At 37.1% G+C, this 27996-nt stretch overlaps 3 protein-coding genes across 4 annotated transcripts in view; 1 reads left to right on the top strand and 2 right to left on the bottom strand.

Moving 5' to 3' along the window:
• The window catches only part of mtor (mechanistic target of rapamycin kinase), a 110351-nt gene extending 95869 nt beyond the window's left edge, over window positions 1–14482 (bottom strand). Inside the window, exons 1-2 of one of the 2 annotated variants that reach the window (XM_048210663.1) lie at window positions 14338–14482; window positions 13276–13430 (exon numbers count right to left, since the gene is read on the bottom strand). In XM_048210663.1, coding sequence (XP_048066620.1) covers window positions 13276–13395 — 120 coding nt within the window. In that variant the 5' untranslated portion in view covers window positions 13396–13430; window positions 14338–14482. Of the gene's footprint in view, window positions 1–13275; window positions 13431–14337 lie in introns of those variants that run through there. The other variant, XM_048210664.1, reaches the window with a different exon arrangement.
• Window positions 14483–17194: 2712 nt separating this feature from the next.
• Window positions 17195–25137, top strand: si:dkey-75a21.2 (uncharacterized protein LOC794385 homolog). The gene is made up of 9 exons (XM_048210662.1): window positions 17195–17352; window positions 19380–19592; window positions 19863–19981; window positions 20101–20370; window positions 21289–21332; window positions 21871–21942; window positions 22078–22137; window positions 23675–23713; window positions 23801–25137. The coding sequence occupies exons 1-9, from the start codon at window positions 17284–17286 to the stop codon at window positions 24181–24183; spliced, it is 1269 nt and encodes a 422-aa protein (XP_048066619.1). The 5' UTR covers window positions 17195–17283; the 3' UTR covers window positions 24184–25137.
• A 410-nt stretch (window positions 25138–25547) lies between these two features.
• The window catches only part of qars1 (glutaminyl-tRNA synthetase 1), a 33700-nt gene continuing 31251 nt past the window's right edge, over window positions 25548–27996 (bottom strand). The window contains exons 18-23 of the mRNA XM_048210661.1: window positions 27492–27593; window positions 27308–27400; window positions 26913–27040; window positions 26419–26485; window positions 25894–26019; window positions 25548–25808 (exon numbers count right to left, since the gene is read on the bottom strand). Of these exons, the coding sequence (XP_048066618.1) occupies window positions 25758–25808; window positions 25894–26019; window positions 26419–26485; window positions 26913–27040; window positions 27308–27400; window positions 27492–27593 (567 nt within the window). The 3' untranslated portion in view covers window positions 25548–25757. The remainder of the gene's footprint in view (window positions 25809–25893; window positions 26020–26418; window positions 26486–26912; window positions 27041–27307; window positions 27401–27491; window positions 27594–27996) is intronic.

The following is a 27996-nucleotide window of genomic DNA, read 5'->3' as shown; positions in this document are numbered from 1 at the left end:
ATGCTGAAGACGTATCTTTTTCGTAGGCACTTGACTCAGTAATAGTAGCACTTACCTTGATTTCTATTCTATTTCCATCTATTTGTGTATTTATAAAAAAAAAAATTCCTTGCTACAAGCACTTTCCTGACATAACTGTGACTTCACAGCACTTACATACTGTTGTTCTCATGTTGATTTGATTGATTCTACTATTCTCAAGTTTGTAAGTCGCTTTGGATAAAAGCGTCTGCTAAATGACTAAATGTAAATGTAATGAACGTGTGAGTAAAGGAGACCTCAGGCCATTTACTGCAATAGTCAGTTAAGGTTATAGCAAACGTGTAGTCGGATGCAGCAGTATCAAATGGCCTGACTATATCCACAGTCACTTTCTGCCATGGTCCATCCGGCAGTAGCACCGGCAGGAGAGGAGCAGGGTGTGACTGTGACTTACAGTAACAGTTTTGTCATTATGCTGACACACATACAGGGAACTGACAATATCATGAGCACCTCTCCCTGATGTCCTTTGTGTGCTATGGATACCAGCACAGATAAAAGAGCCGCCAGTGCAATCAGCCATGAGCCCCGAAAGACAAAGTTGTCCTTAACAGACAGTTGCCAGTGCAGTTTAAAGAATGGCAACAACTCATCATCCAGTCCCTTGGGTGAAGGAGGCCAACCATAAGAAATCTGTGTATGAAGTTTGGTTAGAGCAGAGAAGAAGCATATGCAGCACTAATATCAGCAGCAACAAACAAGCAACAAACTCCTCATCAACATCAACAGGAGCTGGAGCAACAGCATTATCTGCAGGAGAAGCAGGTAAGGGCAAACATGATAATCAGTAGGGGCATTTTGAATCGCCTGTACATGTGATTCATCAGGAACACTCTCCACTGAAACAGTATGACCTAAGAACAACAGACTTGTTTGCCGGAACCGACACTTGTATTTATTGAGCTACAAGCCAGCAGCTTCTAGTCATTGTAAGACCACTTGAAGTGCTTTGTCATGCATAGACATGTCATCGATGGATGATAATGTCGTCCAGGTCATTTTCAACCCCTAACAAGCCAGTCAGGATGATGGTGTCATCTTCTTAAATGCTGCAGGTGCTAAAGCCAATTCGTAAGGAACACAACAAAAACTGAACAGTCTGTCATGAGTAATAAAGGCTGTCAGGTCACGACTGTCCTAATGCAGCAACACGTGGTAGTAAGCATTAGTCAGGTTGATGGTAGAGAAAACATTATAACTTTTTAAGAGCAGAGAGTACAAAAAGTCTACAATCAAGGCTTTATTTGGATCTCTTATGTCAAGGCACGTCCTATTTTTACCTGACTTTTTCTGTGTAACAACAGTTGGTGACACCCACGCAGAGGCATTGATGCGTTCTATTACCCCAGCTGCTTGCAAGTAATTTAATTCCTCTGACACAGCACTAAACAGACAGGTGGCAGACAGCAAAGTTTTTGGTGCACAGGTGTGATGGTTTCATCCAGCTTTACACTGTGTGTATAGAGATTTTAGCACATCCAAACTCAGTTGACTCAGTAACAGTGCACTGAAAGACTGGCACAGCTGAAGCAAGCACAAGAAGGGCATTAGGAGGCAGAATCCTCACATGCAGTGCAGATACTATCCCTCCCCATGAGTGGTGTCCCTTTGTCCACAATGAAGAACCTAGCAGGAACAGAGAGGTCATTCACTGACAAATATCCAACCACCAAAATTAGGGCTTTTGTATGTCACCAGCCTGGCTGTGGATTGCGCTAGGGATTGAAATGGCATGCATAAGTGCTATAGGGCAGGATAGATACGGAAGACCCACTATCAACCACTAAGTCCACCGCATAAGACTGTGAGCCAGAAGTAGATAGAGTCACTGTGTTTGAAATGCTGGAAGAATGAGCTGAATATTTGGTGTACAGTACAGTAACTTCTGGTAATTCAATTTCACAGACCTCACTTGTATTTGATAGCGCTGTTCGGCACAGTTTAGCATAATATCCAATCTTGTTACTCTTCCTGCATGTTGCAGTTGCAGCCGGGCAGTTTGCAGCATTAGTTAAGTGTGGCCCCGATCCAATTCACAGCGAAAGCATGACTTCCCCACCTGAGCAGAAATAAGTGGTTCTTGTGATGGTTTCCCCATTGTTCTGCATTTTACTGTGTGCTGCACCATTTGTATGGGACGGGAAATTGAAATGGATTTAGCCTGATTGGCAGCAGATTCAATCGGCGTAACAGTTCTGTCCAGTTCTGTTCAACTCACATGAAACAACAAGCTTACGCAAAGCAACAAACTGGTCTCATGAGGCACCTGACAGTGATTACAGAAGGTGTGGCGCTCAGCTACTATGCTTTCAATGCATCCTCTGCATCCTTATACATTGTACCTGTGTTAGGAAATGAGTAGAAAATTCACTGTCAATCTGTGCCAAAGCAGTGAAGCAGTGAAGCAGTGAAGCAGTGAAGCAGTACAGCTCTCCATCTTTCGTCAGGTCAGACATCCCCTGTAGCATCAATAACCCATAGATAATTTTCACAAATACCGCAGCCATGTGCTGAACAGCATAACAGGCTCACTAGGGCAAGGCAGGAAAAAACTCGGGCAAGGCACATTAGCAACAGCCATCTTCATGACAAATGAAAAAAAACCTAATCCTCAACACCAATTTATGGTATGTGTCAGGAGTTAGTAAGCAATGAAGCACACGAGACTGGAGTAGCAAACTTCATCCATCTTGTTCACTCTATTACTTCTGTTCTCACACACGTTACATCATTACACACCAGTTCAGACTTGCTTTTTTACCACATTCTGCTTGTACAAAGATAACAAACAACAACAACAAACACATCTCTTAATCCAAAACTAGTGCCAGAGAAAGTACGTTACAACATTGTGTCAACATTTTTATATTCACAAGCAAACTTGCAGAATCAGATACTAGTAAAGGTTCCGGGGATATTCCCTATCACATAGCACATATATTGTCTTGAAAGAGCTCTCAAGTGCCCGCAGCAAGGCATTTTTAGCTGGCTAAAAACGCTTTGGTGAACACACAACCTTACTGCTCTTGAAGAGGAGTGGACTATGATAAAAAAGTGGAACTGGACTTTCTGGCACAGAGCGGCCCACAGTACAAGGGTAGGGTTGCCCGAGCCATAATCACATTAGAAAGGTCACATGTGATGTAGGCGGAAGTACCACAGTAGGGCGAAAAACTCCATCTCATTTTCTCCTCCAACTTCAAAATTATTCGACATCGTTGTTTTACCTTTTTTTTGTTATGGCCGTTTGACTTAGTCTTTGCACATTCACTCTGTAAACACTTGATCGGTACGTATATATATATATATATATATATATATATATATATATATATATATATATATATGTGTGTGTGTGACCCGTCACGGAAACCAGGGACACAAGTCGGCAGCACAACTCTCGAGCAAAATGAGAAAGAAGCATTTTTTTTTCAAAATTGGTGATTTTCGTTTTTTTGCAGAATCTGTTAGTTGAGATCATGAAGAAGCCTTTCCGTGTTTGAGATAGCAGTATTGGTATATTTAAAAGCGTACATTTTGAGGTTGAAATCAGCTTGTTTTTCGGAGATTCTAGCATGCAGTAGGGGCATGTCATTGTCTGTTTGTATTTCCATACTGGGAAGCGTGGCTACTTATTATGCAGCGCTCTGGCCGGCTCTAGCTGATATCAAAATTCAATGAAGAACCGTGGCCGTTACACCGAAAATGTTTTGAAGTACTTCTTCGACAAGCCGGATGCTTATGAACAAGCGCTCACTGATTCTGAAGACGATGAAAGCGGCATAATAAAGACATTATCTCTCTGGAGTCGGGTAACGCGCCGGCGCATTTTGCAGGATTTTTTTTTCACATTGCAGCAAAACAGACTTAAGATACTCTGTAATATATCAATTGAAACTATAGAATGTCTTCTTTTATTTGTGTACACTCAGAGTAAAAACAAAATGTTGCGCTTTTTGAAAAATAAAGAAAACTAACATGATGCGTGATCTCTTGTCTCCCTCTGAACGAAGTCCAATCTGATAGTTCTCAGAAAATGAACTGTAACTTAGTGAATACTAATCACAAAAAAATTATACTTATGTCTGAAAAAACATTGAAATGTCAAGTTTTAAATCGTGTAAGTCAAATCGAAAACAAACCTTCTGTGTTTATGTAATCTGCATGAAAAGAGAGCCATGTCAGACGCCCGTGATTCAGCTCATTATCCGCTAATGCGGCCACGCCCACGGAGGAGCGCTATTCAGACGCAAATTCAGTCAATACATGCAGACATCATCTCAATCGTGCATTTATTGTCTTGAAAAGTGTTTTGAATAGCCATAGTTAGCGATCTCTGGCCTCTGTTAGTTCGGTTAGTTCCTGGATTGCCTATTCTTCTTTAGCAGGCATTTGTGGACAAAAGCTGTACAGAGCGCCCTCCGGCTGATGGGCAGATTTTAAAGGAGTGTCTTGCAACATGTTATCTACAATGCACAAATTCAAATACAGTTTTGACAAAAGAAGTTTTATAAAAAGATAAAACTCACATATTTCAGCCTCTAAATCATTTTTTATAAAAGTCAAAAAAGATAATTTACTGACATTTACAATGCACATTATCCTTTATTATTAATTGTATGAGGTCCATGCAGCTTTACAGAGGGTATGGCTTATCTAAATGAGATGTAAATGAGCCCTATTGTTACTCCCAGCATGTGAGAACAGGTGAGAACTGCAACTTTAGAGGCGTTTTTCTCCCTATAGAGCTTTCTTGAGTGCCTACCTTCAAATGCCACAACTTCTCCAAATATTATCAGATTTCCATGTGTTACACGTCGTTGGAAAGCTTGGAGACTACACTTTCAGAATCTGTGAATAACTCAAAATGCCCCAGAACCGACTTGTGTTCCTACTTTCCGTTACTGGTCACACATTTTATATATATATATATATATATATATATATATATATATATATATATATATATATATATATATATATATATATATATATATATATTTTTTTTTTTTTTTTTTTTTTTTTTTTTTTATGACATCATTTCGCTAGATAAGAACCTTATTCCTCGTCTGGGATTGTGTAGAGCCCTTTGAAGCTGCATTGAAAGTGCAATTTGGAACTTCAACCCGTTAACTGTTGAAGTCCACTATATGGAAAAAAATCCTGGAATGTTTTCCTCAAAAACCTTAATTTCTTTTCGACTGAAGAAAGGAGGACATAAACATCTTGGATGACATGGGGGTGTGTAAATTATCAGGAAATTTGTGAAGTGAACTAATCCTTTAACACAGACTGTTTACAAATGCATAAAAAGGTAACAAGATTGTTTAAAAAAAAAAGTGAATATAGAAAAAAAAATTAAATTCTACTTTAAATATGAAACTAAAACCACCAATAGATGGCAACAAGGCTTAATGAACGAGTCATTGATTCATTCAGTCATTAATTTAACCAATTTGTTCAAAACAGCTGATTCAGAAACGAAGTGACTATCTTGAAAGGATAACTGAATCATTGACTCAGGCGATTTATTTAAAAAAAAAAAAAAACACTCAATATTGACAATATTATGTTTAAAATGTAGGCTTCATCACTTAATATTAGCTTAAACTTATCTGACGTTTTAATTTATTAATTCATTATTTGTTATTTATATACCATTGGATAAAGTACAAAATAGTGATGATCTTAAAAGGAGGACAAATGAGCATACGGCTCAAGGCTGTGCCGAACATGGTATTTTAAAATCAGACCACCTTATTTAACATTTTTATCTTAAACAGTTGGCAGATATTGCTGTATTCAGCCTCGTCATGTACATCTCTTTACATCTTACCTCACATTCTTAGAGCACTAAAAAGTGCCGCGCTGGAATTACTGCTTGGGCTCGACTTCTGTGAACAGTAAACCCCGCCTTCTTTGATGTGATTGGCCATCTCAAACATTTTGACATTGATGTGCGCTGTTGGGCTGCTGCACTGAGCAAGAGCACGCTAAATAGGTTAGTCCAGTGGTTCCCAACCTGTGGCAAAGAATATTGAACCCAAGAGGCGACACTCTGATACTTTTTGGACAACATCCACTAGATGGCGCTCCGGTAGCACGGCCGCCATTATGGGGCGAAAATACTAACTGGACCATAGAATCCTTCACATCTTGCGCACCCAAAATCAGTGAATTTCACTGCCAAATTAGAAGCGTAAAAGAACATTTTTCAAATGAAATCATCAGTAAATTTTATGGCACCTGCAGTGAATGTTGTATTGTCTTATATATGTTTTATTTTACCAGTTGTGGAATCCAACCATTCAACCATCTGAGGTAATGCAGTTAGCCTACTTTATTGAGAATTTCCATTTTATGCAACTTTACACATTTATTAATAGCAAATTAATAATGAATAAATTTAAGATCATCATGTTTGCAGCGAACAATATATTTCAGACCTAGTGGAGTAATAGTAATAATAATATCACTCCATAGGTCTGAATTGAAATATATATATATATATTGTACGTTTTAATGGATCACGCTACAAACATAACTTTCTTATAATACATGATGCATTGTTGTGTCAGTTATCCCATAATTCCCACTTTTGGACATTTTTGCTTTAACAGACATTAGACAACACTGCAAAATCAAGCTGTTATATTCATATATTTATTGTTCAACAGTTCCAATTTTTCTGGTGCATGTCCTTAATTTAATTCCATATGTTGGTATTAATTCAGTGTTTATAAGCCTAATGCTAATACTAGATCTTTTAAAGAATTGTAACCCAAACTGACTTTCTAGAGAGCAAAAAGGTTTTGTGAAAAAAGTGGAAGGCTTACACAAAGTCTGTAAAATAAACTGTAAAATAAAAGATCTGATGATTGTAGTGACACAATTAGCCATTTTGTCACTTGAGGTGTTGTAGGGTGGTTTCTGATGCATGAGATCCAAACAAGATAAATCGTCCTCCAAATACTGCTTTATCAGATTTATTCATCACACAGTTCATACAGGTCATTTTCTCTCACAGTTCCTCTGCCCAGTGCATATAAAATACCATCGGATGCCATCACAAATTTACCTCCAGACACGGTCAAAAAATGTTGTACTTCCCTCTAATTACTAGGGGTGTGACGAGATTTCTCGTCGAGGCGAAAAGTAGTCTCGTGATGTTGCCATGACAGAGTGTTAGGATGATTAGGAAAGAATATGCCACCGCTGCGTTTACATTACGCCTCCACTGTCCTTTTGCTTTGTGTTTAAATAAAAAAAAACATTTAATTAGGTTGGATAACGGTCGCCGCCGCTCCATATTTAAAAAGTACGCGCGATCGCTGAAAGTGAAAGTAAACGCGCGCGCATTCAAACGCGATTTCAATAGACCCCTTAATCGCCTACGTCACTGTGACGTCACCGCTCTAGCTGGAGGCAAAACATAAATAAGAACCATAGCGTGTGTCTCAATCAGCTCCCTAGTTCAGTAGTTAGGGCACTGATAAGGGAGTCGGCCACATTCATTTACACAGTATACTGATACACGATCTAGGAAGCTAGGGAGCTGATTGAGACGCAGGGATAGACTGTAAAAAAAAATATGGACGTAGTGTCCCTGACGTCACCCATAGAGTTCTGAACAGCAGTTTTGATGCGTAAATGAGGCCGCGGCCATCTCAGCTGCACGTGACCGCACATCACTCACGGATAACTGAAAATGGGCAAAGAGGCGGGACGAAGTTGGAGCCCATGCGACTTGTTGCTGAAACCACGCCCGCCCTAGCTATCTATCTTAGATACTATCTAAAATATTATTAAAGATAGCAATATCATTAGAAAGTACTAAAGGATTACTGTCAATCTACTGTGATTTTTTTACGATAACGTTATAGATGCTCCAACACCAATAGGCTAATTAATTTGTGTGGGGTGTGCAAATAACACAAATCAAATGGGATTTCATACCTTTATAATGAAATAGAGATCGCGAGATGAATCCAATCCGTGGCACTTGGGTATATATATATATATATATATATATATATATATATATATATATATATATATATATATATATATATATATATATATATACCAGATGTATATCTCTCAAATGTTCTCTCAAACTAATGAGCACGTATCCAAAGTATAATTTTTCAAAATAGTGCAGCAGTTTTAGTTATATCCAAGCAGTGCTGTCGGAGTTGTATATCCTCCTGGTATTGTCATTGTAGTAAATCTCAGGAACAAAACTTTTAGCCAATGCCACGACGATCCAACAACGTGTGTTCCGCATGCGAGCACATGTACACAGACTGACATCTGTCTTGAGTATGCAGCAAGCCATATATTGTATAAAATAATACAGAAAAAAGCACAAATACGACTGAGATGCCAAATTCAGCGGCTGAAATGAGCTGCTGAGGTAACATGACGGCTCACAGACAGCAGCGGCATACCTGTCACTCAAGTGACCACGCCCTAATTATGCAGAACTTTAAGGCTTAATGTAATTTAAACAGATGAGCTATAAAAAAACTCACCCCCCTCAGAGTTGTCATGAAGGGTAAAATTCGCAGTATAGACCAAAACCACAATATGAACCAGACTGTAAACATGTTTTTTTCTGCTGTAAACTTGGCTAATTTAACATGATGGTCAATGAGATTCTGCTCACTTCTGCAGCCTGTCCCTAACGGCCAGTCGATGAATTGCAGTTTAATTCACTTCCGTATTGGCTCCGTATTGGAGAAACAGGGGGAGGTTGCCGCTTGACTTTAAAATGTCGTCCTGTTGTGTTTTTGGCTGCCAGAATAGAAGGAACAGGACTTTTGGTTCAAAACTAAAGTTTTACCAGATCCCGGCTGACACTCATAGAAATCAAAAAGATAATTGTGGTTGAATGCAATACGGCATACAGACTGGACGGAGACGATCATAAATAATACTCGTGTTTGCAGTGCACACTTCATATCAGGTAAAATAATCGATGCATATGTAATGGTGTGTTGGTTTTATCTAGTACAAATCAGCAAGTTTCTGTTTTATAGGTGAAAAGTCGCCATCTTGATCAGCGCGCTAGTTTAAATGTTAAACAAACATACAGCCATAGATGTGTGTACCATCCTTTGAATGGTCTCTTAAAATAATTCACATTGCTAGCCATAATCATAGTTAGCCCAGCGTTAGGTTACCTTAGAGTCTAGACAATAAGCCTTGACAAAATTCCCTGAACCACCCGAAAGTAATTCATATGTTGTCTAGGAAATATCCAAAACTTAAGTTAATTTACAAAAATAGCTGTCACGGTCCCGCAGAGTCAGTGACTGTACATATTCGGACAGTTCTGAACCTTCTTCTGCATCTATGTTTAATAAATCCCTCCTAAAACATGCAAGCTTACGCTTGTCAACATTGAGTCCAGCGTCTCTTTTTGCCTCCAGCTAAGCCCCGCCCACCAGGAAACGTTGCAATGTTTACAAACTTTTAAAGGGTCTATACCCCGCATTTTGAAAGTGGCTCCCTGATGAATGGAAATATCTTCAAATATGAAAGCTATTTTAGGCTGGGCAGTGTAGTTGTAACCATCTCTTAGCTCTGTATCAAAGAAAAAGTTGGTCTTATTTGCACTTTGAATATTGAGAGAGTGCGATTATGGTTTCAACTTGTAAAGGGTTACCATAAAAATGAATAACAGTTTTCTCTTAATCTTATTAAGCACAAACAGTAAGGTTTCATTTGTTAACATTAGTTAATGCACTGTGAACTATCATGAACTAACAATGAATGACTATTTTTATTAGGCCTAACTAACATAAACAAAGATTAATAAATACTGTAGCAAATATATTGCTCATTGTTAGTTGATGTAGGTTAATATGTTAATGTTAATAAATGAGACCTTATTGTAAAGTGTTACCATTTTTATTTTTTATTTCTATGATCAGTTTGTGGAAAGGAGTTCGGTTAGGAGGTCAAAAGTTGCTCATAAATCATGTACAGTAAGGTCTGAAGAGACTGAAATCATACAGGAGGCTTCAATGTACTGTGAGTGTTTTATAGCGGATGCTCTCCAAACAAGCATGTTTTGGAGAAGTTTGAGAGGATTAGTGGTGTCCTCGTGTCGTAACGGAACATCCAAAGGGAGGGCCGGAGGGGGTTCTGGAGGTGGTCGAGTTGATGGTGATGGAGTGGTGAAGGGATGACGTTGGCTATTGTGCAGCGTTGGTGGTGGACAACCGATGGCACAGACCCAGAGCTCCCCAGAACCGACAGTCCACGTTAGAGTCGAAGGTGGGAGGAGCCCAGATGGTGTTTGGTGGACTGACGACATCTGGGGGACGACCGACGGAGGCTCGGCAGGTGGATTCCAGGGTGCAGACAGAGAGACGGCGGGCTCCCGTGACGTCGCTGGCTTGGGAAGCCTCGGCGACGTCGCGGCAATGACTGAAGGAGGTGGAACAGGAGATCCCGAAGGCTGAGGTGACGCCAGTGCGATGGAGGACAGAGGCGACCTTGAGGGGAAGGAGGAACCCCCTGTAGCTGAAGGGGTGGAGGGACAGAGAGGAACGGACGGCCCGCAAGTCCGCAGCGGAAGAGAAGGGACGACTGACCAAGGGGGAGCCGTCAGTCAGAGGGTCTCCGGTGGAACCGTAGGTGGGAGGAGCCTGGACGGAGCCGGCAGGTCGACGGGCCGAGATGGAGCAAAGAGGTTGAAGGTGGGAGGCGAAGCCACAGGATCCTCTTGCCTGGGCACTGCTGATGGATGTACGACCTGCGGCTCGATGTCACAGGGATTCCCCGGAGACGGCGCAGGGCTATGGACATCCATCAGTGATGGGACTGGAGGACTGGCTGAGCACAGTGGTGACGGCAGCGTGGGCAGAGAAACGGTAAGGAAGACAGAGTTCATAATATAGTCCATAGAAAAAAACGATGATGATGATGATACCGGGTGGGATAGGGTGGGAGTCAGATGTCGTGGGCTCATGCCCCTGGTCAGACGTCAGATGGAGTTCCACTTCCGGGGCGATGGTCACCTCTGTCCTCGTGGTTTCGGGATCTGGCTGACGCATTGTGGCCAGTGGAAACTCGAAACACGAGTACTTCGCGGTCCATGGAGGAGATATGGGTCTGGCTGTGCTCTGGACCAGGGATGGACACTCTCCAGACACCTGATGATGGCCTCTTTCCAGTTGAGTCCGGAGGTGTCTGGGAGGTCCATGGGATGATGGTAGTTCGCCCCGATCCAGAACAACGACTTCAGGGTCTCGTCGTCATAGGGGCAGGTGAGTGCAAGATGAAAAAAGTTTTGTGTGAACAAGCAAAAATCGTGGCTCTCCTGAGCCACATGCGCAATCTTATTTGCGCAATCCATTCTTTAGTCCGGTATTCTGTAACACGTGTGCTCCAAGGAAGACAAAGGCAGAAGATTCAAGTAACACAACAAAGTTGAATCTCAAAGACTGGCAGAATGGGCGACAGCAAACACATGTAATGTTAACAATACCAGACACTGAACAGAACACAGGCAGGAACTTAAATACACAATGAAAATGACAAAAAAAGCTGTGATGCTGGTTAGTGTCCATGGTGTTGGGTAACGTAGAACAAGGAAGCACATGACAACCAAAACAAACGAGACAAGACGGTGACTGTGACAGTACCATCTCACATTGCCGAGCGGCTCACCGGAAAAACTACCGGTGCTCCAGATGGCCAGTCTTCCCCTGCTCTTGACTAAATAAGTATTGTAGCTTTAATAAGAATTAATATATATTTAACTTATGCAGTGAATACTATGCAAGACTATGCTTTTATTTTACAATTGATTACTTTTTTTAATTTCTGTAGTATATCTTTCCAGAATGCTACTCTTGGACCTGCCTAAAAAGCTGGGGGGGGGGGGGGGTTCACTTGTGTCTCTATTCTATTGTAATTACTTGTGCTTAGGGATGCAAAAGGGCAGAACATTTCCAGTAATTCTGGAAATTATCTGGAAACATTTGGAAAATTATAAATACCAGAAATTCTCCACCACTTTGCATCCCTACTTGTGCTATTGCTTGTGATTCATTATTTATTTATAACTAGAGGTGTAACAGTACACAAAACTGACGGTTCGTTACACACCTCGGTTTTGAAGTCACAGTTTGGTACTGGTTCAGTACAGCATGGGAATAAAACTAAAGATAAAATTGCTTTCTTTTTTTATTATTATACTGTGCTTTTTTAACAAATGTGCCGCTGTGTTAATTCAATTATAATTAAAATTTTCTTAAGGAAAAAAAAAAAACTATCTTAGCTAATGCTGTAAACTATATAGGGAGCCCTTTCTTACACATACTTACTTCAAGTGAACCAACATGCTGTAGACACTACTAAATGCCTGAGGTATATGTATTGCTACATGAGATATTATTCTCAAGCTGTTTTATTGATATCTTTAAGCAGTTGAAACACTGGTTGAGAGATACATTTAAATATACAGATCATCGTCTCTTCTTTTTTTTTTCTTCTGCTCATTTTACTGGTAGCCAACAGCGTTGCATTACCATGCTCCCCCTTCTGGATTGGAGTGTAGATTGCAGAGTACATACAGTTCGGTTCAGAACGAACACATGTACCTTTACACCCCAATTTATTACCGATTGTTTTTAATAATGTTTGAACTTTACATTATTTAGGTTGCTGTTGGTTTTAGCTGTGTTACTGAAATTAGAATTGTGTAATTTCACTGGTATCTAAAATGTTGGTGTCGTATCTACAATTATTTATTAGAATATGAATGGGTCAAATACAATGAAAACAACTTTTTTTTCGGTGGGGCCAGTGAAAATTTAGGAAGGTAAAAAGTAAAAGTGTAAGCTGTAAAATCTAAATCATCCTACATAAGTTATGCTACTTTTCTGGGTGGATGAACTTCTCATTATTTGTTATTGGCAGTATTCCTGTTAGCGGATCTTGCAGTACATCCACAAAGGCATGTGGTCATGCACATGCAGTTATGCTTCCATTATACGTGTATTTACTGTAAACATGTTTCCTTTCTTGTTTGTTTAAACGCTGAAGGACAAGTTAAAATAATTATTTTATTACAGTCACAGATGTGGTACCTAGACATTAAATTTAGAAAAAGAAATACAGAATATTTCTTTGACTGTAGTAAAATCTAGGCTTTTGACTCTGCTGATGAAGTTTAATTATGTAAATACTTGGAGTGATCAAAGTAGTACAGTGTACCTCTCTTAGTTCTGTAGTGACATAGTGCTGGAGGTCTTTAGCAGCTTTGGCACGCGTGTCTTCATTGCGACTCTTAAGACCACTCACAAACTGCTGCAGAACTGTGGCAGTGCCAGACATGCTGGCAGCTAGGATGCAGATCTCCGTAGACTTGCCTGTAATTAAAACATGTCATATCAGAAACAGTTGTGTTACTATTACATATGTGCAGCACTGTAACATATATACACATATAAATATTTATTACTTAATAATTCAACACTATGACTCATACCTCAATGCTGCTATACTTTGTGTAAATTGCCTTATTTGTATTATTTAATTGTGCGTCTTACTCTGTATACCTTGATACTCAGTATACTCTGAGTATACCCTGTATACTCAGCACCATACCCATTTAATGAATAAATAGACAAATAGCTTACAATTAGAAGTTATTCAGACCCCCAAATTAAGTGTCCTGCTCAAGAATTGAACCTACAATATTACACTTCGGTAAAGTTGGTTTTATATTCACACATTCGGACTTCTGATAAATTCAGACTTTCCAATAAATGTGCAATAAATTAATGTTTGCGAATTTTAAGCAGCGACATGATATTGACAACCAACGATTGTCAACTTACATTTTTCACAGTCGATCACAATAGGCAAGTATTGTTTTAATGGCATATTTACTTGTGAATGTCCACTGAATGTCCAATGTAGTGTGATTAACAAGGCTATTGAATATGGATGTCCGAATGTGCGAATATAAAACCAACTTTACCCAAGTCAATATTACAGCTCCCAGCCCAGATGTTTAACCACAAAGACTACACAATCTCGACTGTATAACACGTCATATCATCATCATCATTAAAACATGTTCAGCATGAAAATAAGAGATATGCATGTAGAATAATATGTGATAATAGAAGAACACAATAAAAGGAGGCATAGCGTTTAGCCAGGTGCTAACCTACAATCATCGCTCAGCACCAGAGACTGTTAACCGTTTAAGCAATATCAAAAAACACATTAAAAAGTATTACATGTATTTAAAAATGCTATATTTCTTACTCGTGTAAAGGTTTTTCCACTAGATGTGTTGCACTCGTGAAACTGCAAAGACAGAAGGCGGGCACAAAAACTGAGTGACGTTGCTTCCGCCATGTCCAGTTGGTTTAATCAACCATTCGCTCAAACGGAAACAGGAAAAGTCATACAGGATGAATTTCAATTCACATACATGCACTACGTAGTAAAATTGCGTAAGATATTGGTAATGGCGTAAAAAAGCGATAAGGTAGTAAGACGGAACGCCAGTGTTTTGTAATAAAAGCAGTTCAAAACTGCGGTCAGGCCAGCCTCCACTTTGAAAAAATGTAATTCTAGCCCCACCGTTGTTTTGTGGTATGCGCATATACTAGGCATTACGGTAGCGTGTAAAAACTCGTCAAAAATAAAAACGATCTTTTTGGACGTGATTTCGCACACTTTTATTGTCAGTCTGTCTGTCAATAAATAATGCATTAATGAATAAATAACGTCATAAAACAAATAAATATAAAATAATACAAATACTAAATATAATGCCTGATAACATAAAAATAACTCTGAATGTTAAATAATATTAAATTTCAAAATGACTGTCTGATGTTGAATTACAAAATAAAAGCCCTCCAAAAACTTGTGTCTATCAATGCAGAAATGTATGAAAAGGAAACTTATATTCAAACAACAATTGTGCAATGCACACATTATTTTAAAATCATTCTGGTCTACTGACATTTGTCATGACAATCACTTCAAACATTACAATGCTCATGATGATAACTCTCTTTAAGTCTACAATAAGTAAATTCACTTCATTAGTTACTCTTTGATAGTGATGCCAAAGAAATATACAGAGCTGCAAAAACGGAAGTTCAAAGACAAAATTCTAAAGATGGCTGCGCGCTTGTTTCTCTGGCACATAACATAGTTCTATAATGAAACTCATTTAAAAATAAGTTTTAACATGCTACTATAATGCCTAGTACATGCATGCAGGTACCACAAAACAAAATTTCTGCTAATTCTTTTTTTGCGAATTGGAATGTGTGCAAAGAATTGTGAATGATTTGAGGACGCGAAGGAAACAAAACAGGTTGAATGAAGGACGCAAAACGAAGGCTGCCTTCAATGGATCATTTTAAATTGAGGCTCCCTTTGATGGAGCTTGAGATATCAGCTTAGATATGCAGCCTTACTATGACACAGCCTTCCAATTGACTTTTTTCCCTGCGGTTTTAAGATTTAACATATTGCATAAATTCTAATTGACTTAAAAACATGTATTGAAATATTTCATGTTCTACCAATGATAAAACAGTACTGGTGATTTTCAAGTAAGCAACATGCATAAACAGGAAAATACTCAAATAATTCTTTAAGAGAATACAAATACAACATCATCATAAACAAGATTGAACAAAGACCTAAGGAAGTAAGGGCTTAAACACACAAGGGAGCAATCAAGGGAAAACAGACATGGTGTGGTACTAATTAAAAAATTATAGAAACTAATGACCAGGAACACTTGAAAAATGGGAACAGGGAAAACGTAACCAAAACACAATGAATGAACTGTATTTTATGTATGGGAGTTTAAATAAGTTTCATAAGAAGTGCGTTTAAAGATACGTTAGGTAAATGTGAGTATGCAGGGTCCAAAGAGGAGATGGCAAGTTTAAAAGTTGAGAGCAAAGAGGAAACACACACACACACACACATAACGCATTTTTATAAACGTATATTTTTGCAACAATTATATTAACAGCAATAATAAGAAATTCCTGTTGTAAGAACAGCTAATGAGGTGGTGGATGCCGTGCTTCATTCCCGGTGAAGATAATGAGTAAATTACGTTGTCTTTCATTGCTCCCTTTGCCAAATGCATTCCAAATGGCTAAATTATGACATGTAAGAGTCCTGCTCCCTCCAAAGTCTCCATGCTCACTTCTGAGAATTCGCCTAGTTTAATGGAGATTGCAGGGACATTTAGTAATAACCTATTTTTATTAAGACAAGTAACACTTTTACTTGTTTTGAAAAAGGCGGTTGCTAATAATGGGACTACAGAGGTTGTCTGAGACTTTAAACGTATGTCATGACAACAGGAAATTCATCTACTCACTGTCAGAATAGGGGTGTGGGGGACAGAGTGGGGCACATTTAATTAGCTCCTCTGGTGGCCATTGTTGACTGCCCCTATGGTCACGGCACAAAGATAGAAATAAAACTGAATTTTGTATAAAAAAATAAATAAAAAAAACTTAGTTTTTATTATTAATTTTCTATATCTGTGGTGTCCATTGGCTTACATTATTGGAAGTTTAGTGTTGTGATTAATTTACATCAAAACAAAAGGTAACATGTATGCCTTCATCTCCGAAAACATTATTTTTATTTTATACTTCATAATAAACTCCTACTTATCAGATACTGGTTCTTATTGAATAGATACTAGTTCTTATTCATTAGATAGGCCTACAAGTACATATTTCCATGAGTAATAACTATTCTGTTGTTGCTTTCTTTTGTAACACATTTCACATTTTTGCCATTAAATTCTATGGGGATCTGTCATTCAGTAGGCATATCTAATGAAGTACCTACGAGAATATATAGGCCTACTAGTAGTTAAAATAAATAGCCTACTAGTAGCATGAAATTAGATTCTAGGCTTTAAGGATTAAATGCTAAAACGACTTCCCATAGAAAGACATCCAAAACATTACTCATAAGGAAATCACATGAGGTAAAACATTTTATAATTTGTTCAGTGTCTAATATTGTTCATTTAATATTTTATATTCGTTGTAATTGTCAGAAATGATTTGAGAATACACAAAGCTTGTCATGCCAATAGAGAGAGAGAGCGAGAGAGAGATAAGCCCATTTCTCGCGAGAGTTTTCTGTAAAGACGGTTAGTATAAACTCGATCGCGAAGTTTAGCTCTTTTGTTGAGATTAGCTGCTAAAAATGACACTGTTAAAGTGTCAGCATTGTATTGGAGAAGATAAAGCAGCAGAGGACACAGATCACGTGGAGGTTTGGTGTTATTCATATTATCATCAGCAGCTGTTTTACCTTAAAAGAGAGAGGTCTGAGTTTATGTGAGCTAACGTTAGCTGGCTAACGTTAGCACAGCTGACACGATTCATGTCTACTATTTACCCTTATCGTTAAAACATTAACGTTACATTAACATTATATAGCTCTTCTTTAGCCTGTTAAAGTAATGTTTTAATGAAAGAAAGTTTGCTTACCATAATGAATCTTTATCATAGTTATAGAACAGTTATAAAATTGTATAATAACCGTAGTTATTACCTTTAGGTAAAACCATGAGGCTCTTCAGTGTGATTGTATTTTCTACAAAACTTTTTATGTTATGAAAAATAAACGTCTAAAGATATAAACACATCAACAACCAATCACCATTGCTGCCATAGTCAAAATGTGACACATTATATAATGCTATAAATCTTGCTGCCAAAACACAATAATTACTAAAGCTATCGTCACTATACTAAATCCTTTTTTTTAAAGAGAAAACAAAAACATTAATTGGCATTGATTTCATTGTGAAAGGATTTTAAGAACATTTTCCCTCAAATGATCGTAATGTGGAAAAAACACCATAAAACACTACACATACACTACCGGTCAAAAGTTTTTGAACGGTAAGATTTGATTAAATGTTTTTTTTTAAATATAATATTTAGTATAAAGCTTTTGCAACATTATAAATGTCTATATGTGACTTTTGATCGATTTAATGCATCCTTGCTTAATAAAAGTATTAATTTCTTTAAACAAAAAAAAAAAACAAAAAAACTCTTAGGACCCCAAACTTTTGAACGGTAGTGATAATGTTACAAAAGCTTTCTATTTTAGATAAGTGCTGTTCTTTTGAACTTTTTATTCATCAAATAATCCTGAAAAAAATGTACACAACTGTTTTCAACATCGATAATAATTTGTTGTACTGCAGCAATTCTTTTAAAACATGCTATTTTAAAAGAATGAGAATCTAATTTTAATCTTAATTAAGAACAATGACAAAAACCTTTAAACGTAAATGCAGTAATTAAACCTTAGGCAATAAATGTGTTTAAAGGTGCCCTAGAATCAAAAATTGAATTTACCTTGGCATAGTTGAATAACAAGAGTTCAGTACATGGAAAAGACATACATTGAGTTAAAAACTCCATTGCTTCCTCCTTCTTATGTAAATCTCATTTGTTTAAAATACCTCCGAAAAACAGGCAAATCTCAACATAACAATGACTGTTACGTAACAGTCGGGATCATTAATATGTACGCCCCCAATATTTGCATATGCCAGCCCATGTTCAAGGCATTAGACAAGGGCAGCCAGTATTAACGTCTGGATCTGCACAGCTGAATCATCAGACTAGGTAAGCAAGCAAGAACAATAGTGAAAAATGGCAGATGGAGTGATAATAACTGACATGATCCATGATTACATGATATTTTTAGTGATATTTGTGAATTGTCTTTCTAAATGTTTCGTTAGCATGTTGCTAATGTACTGTTAAATGTGGTTAAAGTTACCATCGTTTCTTACTGTATTCACGGAAACAAGAGAGCCGTCGCTATTTTGATTTTTAAACACTTGCAGTCTGTATAATGCACAAACACAACTTCATCCTTTATAAATCTCTCCAACAGTGTGTAACGTTAGCCCGTTAGCCACGGAGCACCATCAAACTCATTCAGAATCAAATGTAAACATCCAAATAAATACTATGTGCGATTTAAAGGGGCCACGCGCTGAATCAGTGAATAGTTGATGATGCCCCAAAATAGGCAGTTAAAAAAATTAAAAAAATCTATGGGGTATTTTAAGCTGAAACTTCACAGACACATTCAGGGGACACCTTAGACTTATATTACATCTTGTAAAACCTGGTTCTAGGGCACCTTTAATTGGTGTGAATATTTCACAAAACAATAAAAATTGAAAGTGACAGAACAATAAAATCTTGATCTGGACATGTTCTTGTGAAATTAATTCAATGTGTTTTATTACCTGACACTTTGCATGCCAGAAAATCTTGCCACCGGGGTACATTCACCTACTGTGTCACCATGAACTGCTGGAAATGTCCGGGGATGTTGAAAACTTTCGAGCGGCTCTTAAATTGCAGCTGATTACTGAGGAGCAGGTCCAAAGGTGGCTGGAGGACTTCCAAAAGACCTCAGCTTTAACATGGAGGAAATCCAGGACATACCCTGATTCTGGACGCTACAACAAATACAGAGTAGGAACATCCTGTTATGTGACAGAGAAACGCTTTCAAGGCAACCTGATATAAAAATTGAGTCTGTTTACTTTCTTTAGACATTGTTATTGAATGGGATTCATCAGTGCAATAACTTTCTCTAAAATGAGTAACGTAAATGTAATAATGGTTACAGGAATAATAGCAAAGAAGGTTTGAAAAAAAAAACTGATTTCATGTTCAGTTGTAAAATTCAATGTAAGGTCATTCTCATAAAACTGCCTAAGTACTGTATTTTGTGTATACCAGGTGGATCTGAGATGCCAACACAAAACGTACAGTTCATCATCCAAGACGTCCAAAAATACCAACTGCCCTGCTACCATGTTTCTGATTCTCAAGAGATATATGTATGAAAGAAAGTCTAGGTGAGATAAAAATTAGACCAAGGTTTGTTATTTAGTCATTAGAAATTTAATTCTCAGTAGGTCATACAAACTATTTTGAAACTGCATTAAAACAAAATCCTTTATCTATCCTTCCACAGATCAGGAGATCCGCACATAGAAGAGGGCTATTTCCTTCATGTGAACTTGAGGAATGAACATAATCATAGACTGAACACTGCAGAGGTTATGAGGTGGAGAGATGTGTCTAATGACACCATTGAAAAGCTACAACAGCTCTACAAAAGTGGTCACTCTCCTTCATCTGCACTCAAAACCATCAAATACAACCTGCAGGAGGAGGAAGGTGATAACTACATTTATGCTATTGCAGATCGATCCATTTGCCCGGACCTTCAGTTCTGCTACAGGTCTGTCATTCAAGGGTGTTTGTTAAACTATATTAAAATCTATATTTAAATTGTTATGTAATGTTATTGTAGTGGAGTGAAGCTGTTTATGAGTTAGTAACAACCAATAATTTTCATTAAAATATCTTTAAAACTCTAGTTAAAAACGTGTTCCATAATCTTTGTAATATTTGCATTCATGTTTATTTCACACATTTTTGGAAAAAGTTTTACACAAAGTTTTGTTAATGACTCTAAAAATGTTGTGGTAAATAAAAAATAAAAAAAAATTATTTAAAATCCTAAATATTGTGATTTTTCTATAAGATTTTAACATTTGACAAACTTAATTATGTGATATTTTTAAGAAACTTGACATTGACACAGTCATGACAGCCTACAGATATCCTCCCTGTGATGCCATTTCCTCTTTTATGTCTTCATACATGTTGGTCACATCACACTGACTTTAATTTGGTGGACTAAATTTTCAATATATTAATTCATTTTTTTTTTATATATATATTTGGTAACACTTCACAACAAGGTCTCATTTGTTAACGTATTAATTAACGTAAACTAACAATGATCAATACATTTATTACAGTATTTATTAATCTTTGTTAATGTTAGTTAATAAAAATACTGATCATTGTTTGTTCATTAATTATTAATTAATGTAAACAAATACAAATATCGATTTTAATAATGTATTAGTAAATGTTAAAATGAACATTAACTAAGATTATATGCTGTAGAAGTATTGTTCATTCTTAGTTCATGTTAACTAAAGTAGTTAATGTTAACTAATGAAACCTTATTGTAAAGTGTTACCAAAAATTTTAATAAAACTTTTGTCAAACACCACTTTGACATTTATTTTATTCCCCCGCAAATTCAGCCATACTGAGCCATTCTTATTATTATATTTCACTACAGATTATACTACAAGCTTTTTCAAAAGTCATATGCTGAACCTGCAGGTAAGACGATTCTCTCTTTTATTAAAGTATTTTATTTTTGTTAAAAATTATAAAACAAATAGTTGCAGTCCCAGATACAAATCCAACTGTGCTAAAATACACTATATAGAAACAGTTGTTACAAGGGTGCATGCTGGGACTGATGTTGAACTCAAGTGTGAGGTTTTATTTACAAGAGATAAATAGGAAATAAACATAAAGACAATTCGGGATACAAGGTGGTAACGTTACAATATAGCAATAAGGTATAAGGCTGTATTGTGAATATATTCTTGTGATGGGTAACTGCCTTTAGCAATGACTACATTCACAATATAGCATGGCCTCTTATACCTTATTGCCTGATTGTAACATTTTTACAATATGTGTATAAATAGGATGGATACTTTAATTTGAAAAGTGCTACAAATATATTCAACATTTAAGCCTTTTTATTCAAATCGAATGATATTAAATCACATGCAGTTGCAGAAGATTTGTTAATAGCATTATTATTTAATTCCAACATTTTCCTTGTGAAATATGGGTGTCTGTTCAGAGAAGGACATTTCAGAAGAGCTTTTCAAACCATTAGAATTGGAACAGTCATGGGAGACAACAACAGTGACAGGTGAGTATGTACCTGTTGAAATGATACATAATGATGTAATGGTGCATAATGATGTACATAATGATTGAAATGATACTGTCTATAAAGATATATTATAGAAATGATTAACATTATTTTGCCCTTTCTTTAAAACAGGACAAACCACGTGCATTGAAGATGGAGTGTCTGTTGCTACTCTACCAGTCATCACTGCAGGTGAAGCAACTCATCTTTTGTCCCTTTGTTTACACAGTTCACATGTGTAGATATGAAACAGGTCAGCAATGTAAGAATCCATTTCTTAATCTGTCCATCATGTAATGTTAAATAACTCCATTGCTAGAGCAAGAAATTGTGGCAAAAAGTTATTTTTTGTCAGGTTTTCTGGAAGGAAGGACCCAAGAGCAAACAGATGCGTAGTCAACTTTACTGAGAAAGTTCAAACTAATAAAACAGCGTGAGCCTCCTGGCAAGAGTCAAAACAGGAGTCTGTGCGATTAGTCATCAAATTCAAATCGTGAGCAAGAGGGCAAGTCAGACAGTTGAGCAAGTCAGAAACGGAGATTAAACTGGAATAACTGGACAAACCAAACCGGTCGAGGCTGAGCGCAGGCGAGCTGAACCAATCCAATCTCCAGAACCAGGGGCATAACAAAGGTCAGCATCAGCATGGGCAGTCCGAGACCGCTGTGCTCTGGAGGAGACAGGCAAACACAGATCTAACTGGGCAGAGGAGAGCAAGACTGAAAACTGGTCTAATAGACTAGATCGACTGACAAGACTAACAGGCAGATACGTAAACACAGAACACACTGGCAAAGAAACACAGAAAAGGAAGGAAAATATAAAGCAGAGAAATCAAGAGACAAGTGAGAGCGGGTGAGAGATAACAAGCAGCCACGCTGATTACAGAAAACCATCAGTTGAGCATCATCGTGACCGCCATGTGGAAAAAGTGAAAAAAAAACAACAACAAAAAAAAAAAAACAGTCCTGACAATTTTGGACCCTTGCTGTAAAAATGAAAAGATTTGTTTAAATCACCGTACATTAAAGGCAATGCAACAAAAAAAAACTACCATGATGTATAAAATAGAGTTATGAGAATGTGGAGGTCAAAGGGCCTGTTTACACCTGGTCACCAGGTCTAAATACCCTCTGAAACACATTCGAGATGGATTTAAATCCAGTCCCTCAAACCACTTTAGGAGGTGGTCTGGGACGCATTCCAGTCAAAACTGAACAAGTCTAAATGCATCTGGTTGTTATGATATGATAGCGCTACTGCATCACGCATCACTGCAGATGAGCAGCTGAGAATTTCTTGAGCAAGCCGACGCACAAACTGCCGCATGTGAAACTGAAAGTAAGTTGCAGATGCTCAAAACACAATCATGTTCATTAAAAGTAATGAGACTACATGATCTTACCAGTGCTGATGTGCCAGTGCAGCTCTTATTTCTTACTTTCGGTGACGTCAAATCCATTAAATCTGCATATAGCAAGGGAATTGAAGATCGGATTTATAATATCCATTTTGCTGAGACGCATTTATGTGGCCAAGTGTAAATGGAATCGTTTGGATAAAACAGCTATCTGATCTGTAAAAACGCATGAAGTGACCAGGTGTAAACAGGCCAAAAATGTGCTTAGTGTGGTGTTATGACTCATTATGTGAGCTGTCTCAATATTTTCTGAGATCAAGATTTAATATGGAAGCAGATGTTTTCTTATTTGTATGTCTTTCTATTTAGAAGGAGAACATTTTACAGAAGACAATGAGCCAGGCCCAAGTAAGTTATTTTTAAAGCAGTTTACATTAATAAGACTAATCCCGTTAACAGACAACAAAGTCATTATCATTGTATCTATCTGTCAAGGCGCAGCTGAAGAGGTTGTTGGGTCTTTGGACGGACAGCTCGAGGATATTTTTAGGATGCTAAAAAAGAAGCTAAATGAGGATCCAAGTTATACACCACCTATAAGAGCTTTTGTGTCCAATTTCTTTCAAATAAAGACTGACAGTGCTCTGCAGTCATCACTTTTTTGTTTTGGTAAGGCCACTCAGACAATCAATCAGATCACTATACAACCAGCTGCAGGTCCACGGAGGAGAGGGGCTTTGGCTGGACGTAGAGCTGTTGGCAGACCCCCAAAGAGCTCAAGAAGAGAGCACCCGTACTGCAACAGCAAATCCAACAACATTCCCCAAACTCTCACATTCTGTTTGCAGGAAAATAACACCCTTGAGAAGACAGATTAACTGCCTGTCCCTGACACACTACCACCAGCTTTTGGTGTGTCTGGACATCCAAATACTGCGTAGAGGCTATTAAATAAATAAGCCTTATGAAGCTGGGCTTTACAGTGAACATCATGAAATCAAAATGTACGCCATTTACTTTATATTTTTGGTCTTCTTGTGCACAATTCAACAGTGCATGTTGTTTGTGTTTGTACATTTAATTACAATGTAATGACTTCTAATGTGTGGGTATGAAACACCCACTTTTCACCATGCAGGTTATTCACTATGGATAAAATCAAGTTCCACCCTACATTTTTTCCCTCATTGAATGTTGCACTCTGCAGTGTCATATTATGGAAGTAAATTGGGCTGCCAAAGCTGTTTCATGTCGACTTTACATTTATGCATTTGGCAGACACTTTTATCCAAAGCGACTTATTATGACTGCCATATTTTTAAAGGAGTCAAGACATCTAATGTTACTGTTACCTCTTATTTTAACAACCATATACAAAAAGAAAATGTGTTCCTGATATCTTCATTGACCAGACCAATGCAAATTGAATGATCATTATTGCTTTTATGTGTATACATGACCCAAGTTTTATTTTGATCCAGTACCGCATCAGTGTGTGGCCATTTAAATGTAGTTTTATTTTGGCAAAACATGACAAATGGTCCAATCTCATCACTTCCTCTTTATGCACATGGACAAAAATTAGTGTGCATAGTTTTGTCATTTCTAAATAATTTTATTTTGACAAAATATCACTTGTCAGTTATTTGTAAATTTATGGATTTTCCATCCCATGAATGGTATGGTTTATTAGCATAACTGTGATTTGTAGACAATGTACAAATGGCTTGTTATTATCCCTGCAAGGCACTACAAAAAGTGTAGTTATAGGTTTAATGCTAGCCTTTGTAAAGTACACAACAATAAACCTGTAAAATCACGATTAATACCAATATATCTGTGATTAAAATCCTTTAGATTGTTAAATTGCATTGCTGCATTAAATGTAGTCATCACAACAAAAGAATATTTTTGAAAATTCACCGAAGGTAGGACACCCTCTTGGGAACCTTTAACATTGTATGAATTGGAATGCACTAACCCTAATCTGGTGTTCTTTCTAAGGATATTGTTACAATTCACCAATAGAAAATTAAATGGATTTGTTGGTTGTCCACAAAAAAAGCTTGATTATCCAAGAGAGGTTATTTCAAATATAAATACATTTACACTGTTATAAACTGTTCCAACAATGCATTTTTTCTATTCACTGGAATTAATCTCACAAATCCCATAAAACACATCGTTGTCAAAGATGTATTTGCATCAAATACATTTATGTACATTTACACGAGTCAAAATCTTTAATGAAATATTTTATTTCATAGATGACAAACCCCAGCAGAATGAATAGGTTGTACAAAATAGCTTAGCACCTGAGAGTTAAAAAAAAACTTTTCATAGTATAGATGGAATACTAGAACACATTGAATTCCCCGGATTATTTTAAATGGTATATTTAAAACTGCTTTGCGATGCATGGTTGATGTCAAAATACAACTTCTCAGCCCAATCATATCTTTCCTGGGTCCTCCTTGAGGGTAACAGTCCTGTTGAACACCAGCTGAGGAGGAAGACGTGACAGATGAGGCAGTGTTTTTTTCTAGTGTATGTTAATCTCTTTGACAATTGAATGTTTCTGGAAATACCTTTTCTGATGTGCTGTCAGGGTCCACAGAGAAATAACCCACTCTCTCAAACTGAAACTTATCAAACACTTTGGCCTTGCCCACGGAACGATCCACTAAGGCACTTTCAATCACTGTTAAGGAATTCTAGTAATGACAAAATAAACAACTTTAAACTTCTTCTTCTTTTTTTTTTTTTTTTTTTTTAAAGGAAAAAAAAAATATCTGTAACGTACTAAGAAGCGTTACATGTACTTGCTATTGTAATAACTGTAAATTATGCCTAATAAGTATCGAATCCTTACCCAAACCCTATAGTAAATACATGTTAATTAATAATGTAACCAAAATGTCAATATTATTGTATTCATTTTCTGCAGTTCCAAGCTTTGCATTAATAAATCATTTGTTCAAAATCCCTAAATTGAAGTATTGCACTTTGGTGCATAGTTAATTTTAGTTTGTTGATGATAATGGTATTACTTTTCTAAGTGATCAAACTTTCTTTAAAACTTCTAGTTTATCCTACATAATGTATTGCCTTACAGGGTTAATGTCACTCAGGAATCCAACAGGAACTTCAGCTGGGTCCTCTGGATGTTTATGGAGAAACCTACAGACAGAAACATGAGAGTGAGGGTAAAACATTAAAAGTCTGTTTGTCAAAAAGACATGTGTGACAAAATAATAATAAAATGGTAACACTTTACAATAAGACTAATTTTAGTTAACATTAGTTAACATTAACTAATAATGTACTACTAATAATAAATAACTAATAATTTATTAATCTTTGTTAAATGTTAATTTCAACATTTACTAATACATTATTAAAATCAAGAGTTGTATTTGTTAACATTAATGAACAAACTATGAACAGCTGTATTTTTATTAACTAACGTTAACAAGTACAGTAACAAATGTATTGCTCATGGTTAGTTCATGTTAGTTAATACATTAACTAATGTTAACAAATTAACCTTATTGTAAAGTGCTAAAAATAAAAATCCTCTGGTTTGTCCATACACAAAGACACTTACAGGCTTTCATACAGGCGCACTTCACACTGCAGTGGCTCGCTCACCCAATGAATGAATGCTTTGGGTTTCTCTACAGAGTCTGAGCTGGTACACGTCACCTCTAGCTCACACACTTTACCACAGTTATCCTGACAAGAGAAAAGACATTTAACCCTAGAAAGCCTACTGTATCATATTTTAAATGCAAATATCTAAGGCCTTTAAATTATCAACATGATCAAAACTTTGCAGAGAAGCCTGTTGTATACAAACTTCTATATGCCTTTTGATCAACCAGTTTATTCTTTTTAGCAACTAAAAGATTCTTAACAAAAACATATGCAAACTTTAAGAAAAGTTTTAAAGGCCTCTGTAATGCGAACTGGATCATGCGAGCTAGTTGAGTGGTGTTTCACCTTAATGACACGCTGTACAGATATGACGTATCCTGCATGTCTCAAGCCTACCGGCTGATCTGGTGTCAGGCGCTTATAGCCCTTCTCCATCACCTACAGCAAACACACAAAACAGTGTCACCTCTGCTTATATGGGATGCTGGTTCAATTCCAAACAGATCCACATATGAAATCTTAAAAGCACCTCTCTAAAGTCACTCTGCTCAATAAAGATGGTCTTTGAGAAGGGAACCACATGTCTGCCCTTGGCTTCATTGGCTGGGAAGTCTGGGACTTGAAGCTCCTTCTGAATAGGGAAAAAAAAAACAGAAGTGATCCACTGCAGTTATGAGAGTACACTTGGACATCCATCTACATGTATATCATTAAACTTCATCATCACATGGCTCTCTGGAGTACTTGACTTTGATTGGTTAATCGCAGCATTAAGCAGTAAATATATTTTTTGGTTAACCTAAACTATAATTGATTGTTGTCCATAGCAACATGTCGGTATAACCTTTATGTTTCTCATATCACTCCGCAGTCTTTGCATCTGAAGACAACTAGAAACTATAGTAAATGTGATCTTAAAGGACTTGAGAAGTATTTTTATTAGAGCATAAAACTGTAAGAGACACAAAGAGCCGGATGACAGTAAAAAAAATAAAAATAAAAAACATTACGCATTGATGCTAAATATGTCAGCT

The sequence above is a fragment of the Megalobrama amblycephala genome, linkage group LG12 (genome assembly GCF_018812025.1).
Source record: "Megalobrama amblycephala isolate DHTTF-2021 linkage group LG12, ASM1881202v1, whole genome shotgun sequence".
NCBI classification, from domain to species: domain Eukaryota; kingdom Metazoa; phylum Chordata; class Actinopteri; order Cypriniformes; family Xenocyprididae; genus Megalobrama; species Megalobrama amblycephala.
Note: the sequence above shows the minus strand (reverse complement) of the source record. Positions and strands in the feature narration are given on the sequence as shown.

What these genes read in the sequence shown, in the direction of transcription:
- si:dkey-75a21.2 (XM_048210662.1), top strand. Translation starts at nt 17,284, where the DNA reads ATGACACTGTTAAAGTGTCAGCATTGTATTGGAGAAGATAAAGCAGCA. An exon ending in GTCATATGCTGAACCTGCAG is followed by an intron (nt 21,333 to 21,870) that starts GTAAGACGATTC and finishes GTGTCTGTTCAG; the next exon opens with AGAAGGACATTTCAGAAGAG. An exon ending in GGAGACAACAACAGTGACAG is followed by an intron (nt 21,943 to 22,077) that starts GTGAGTATGTAC and finishes TCTTTAAAACAG; the next exon opens with GACAAACCACGTGCATTGAA.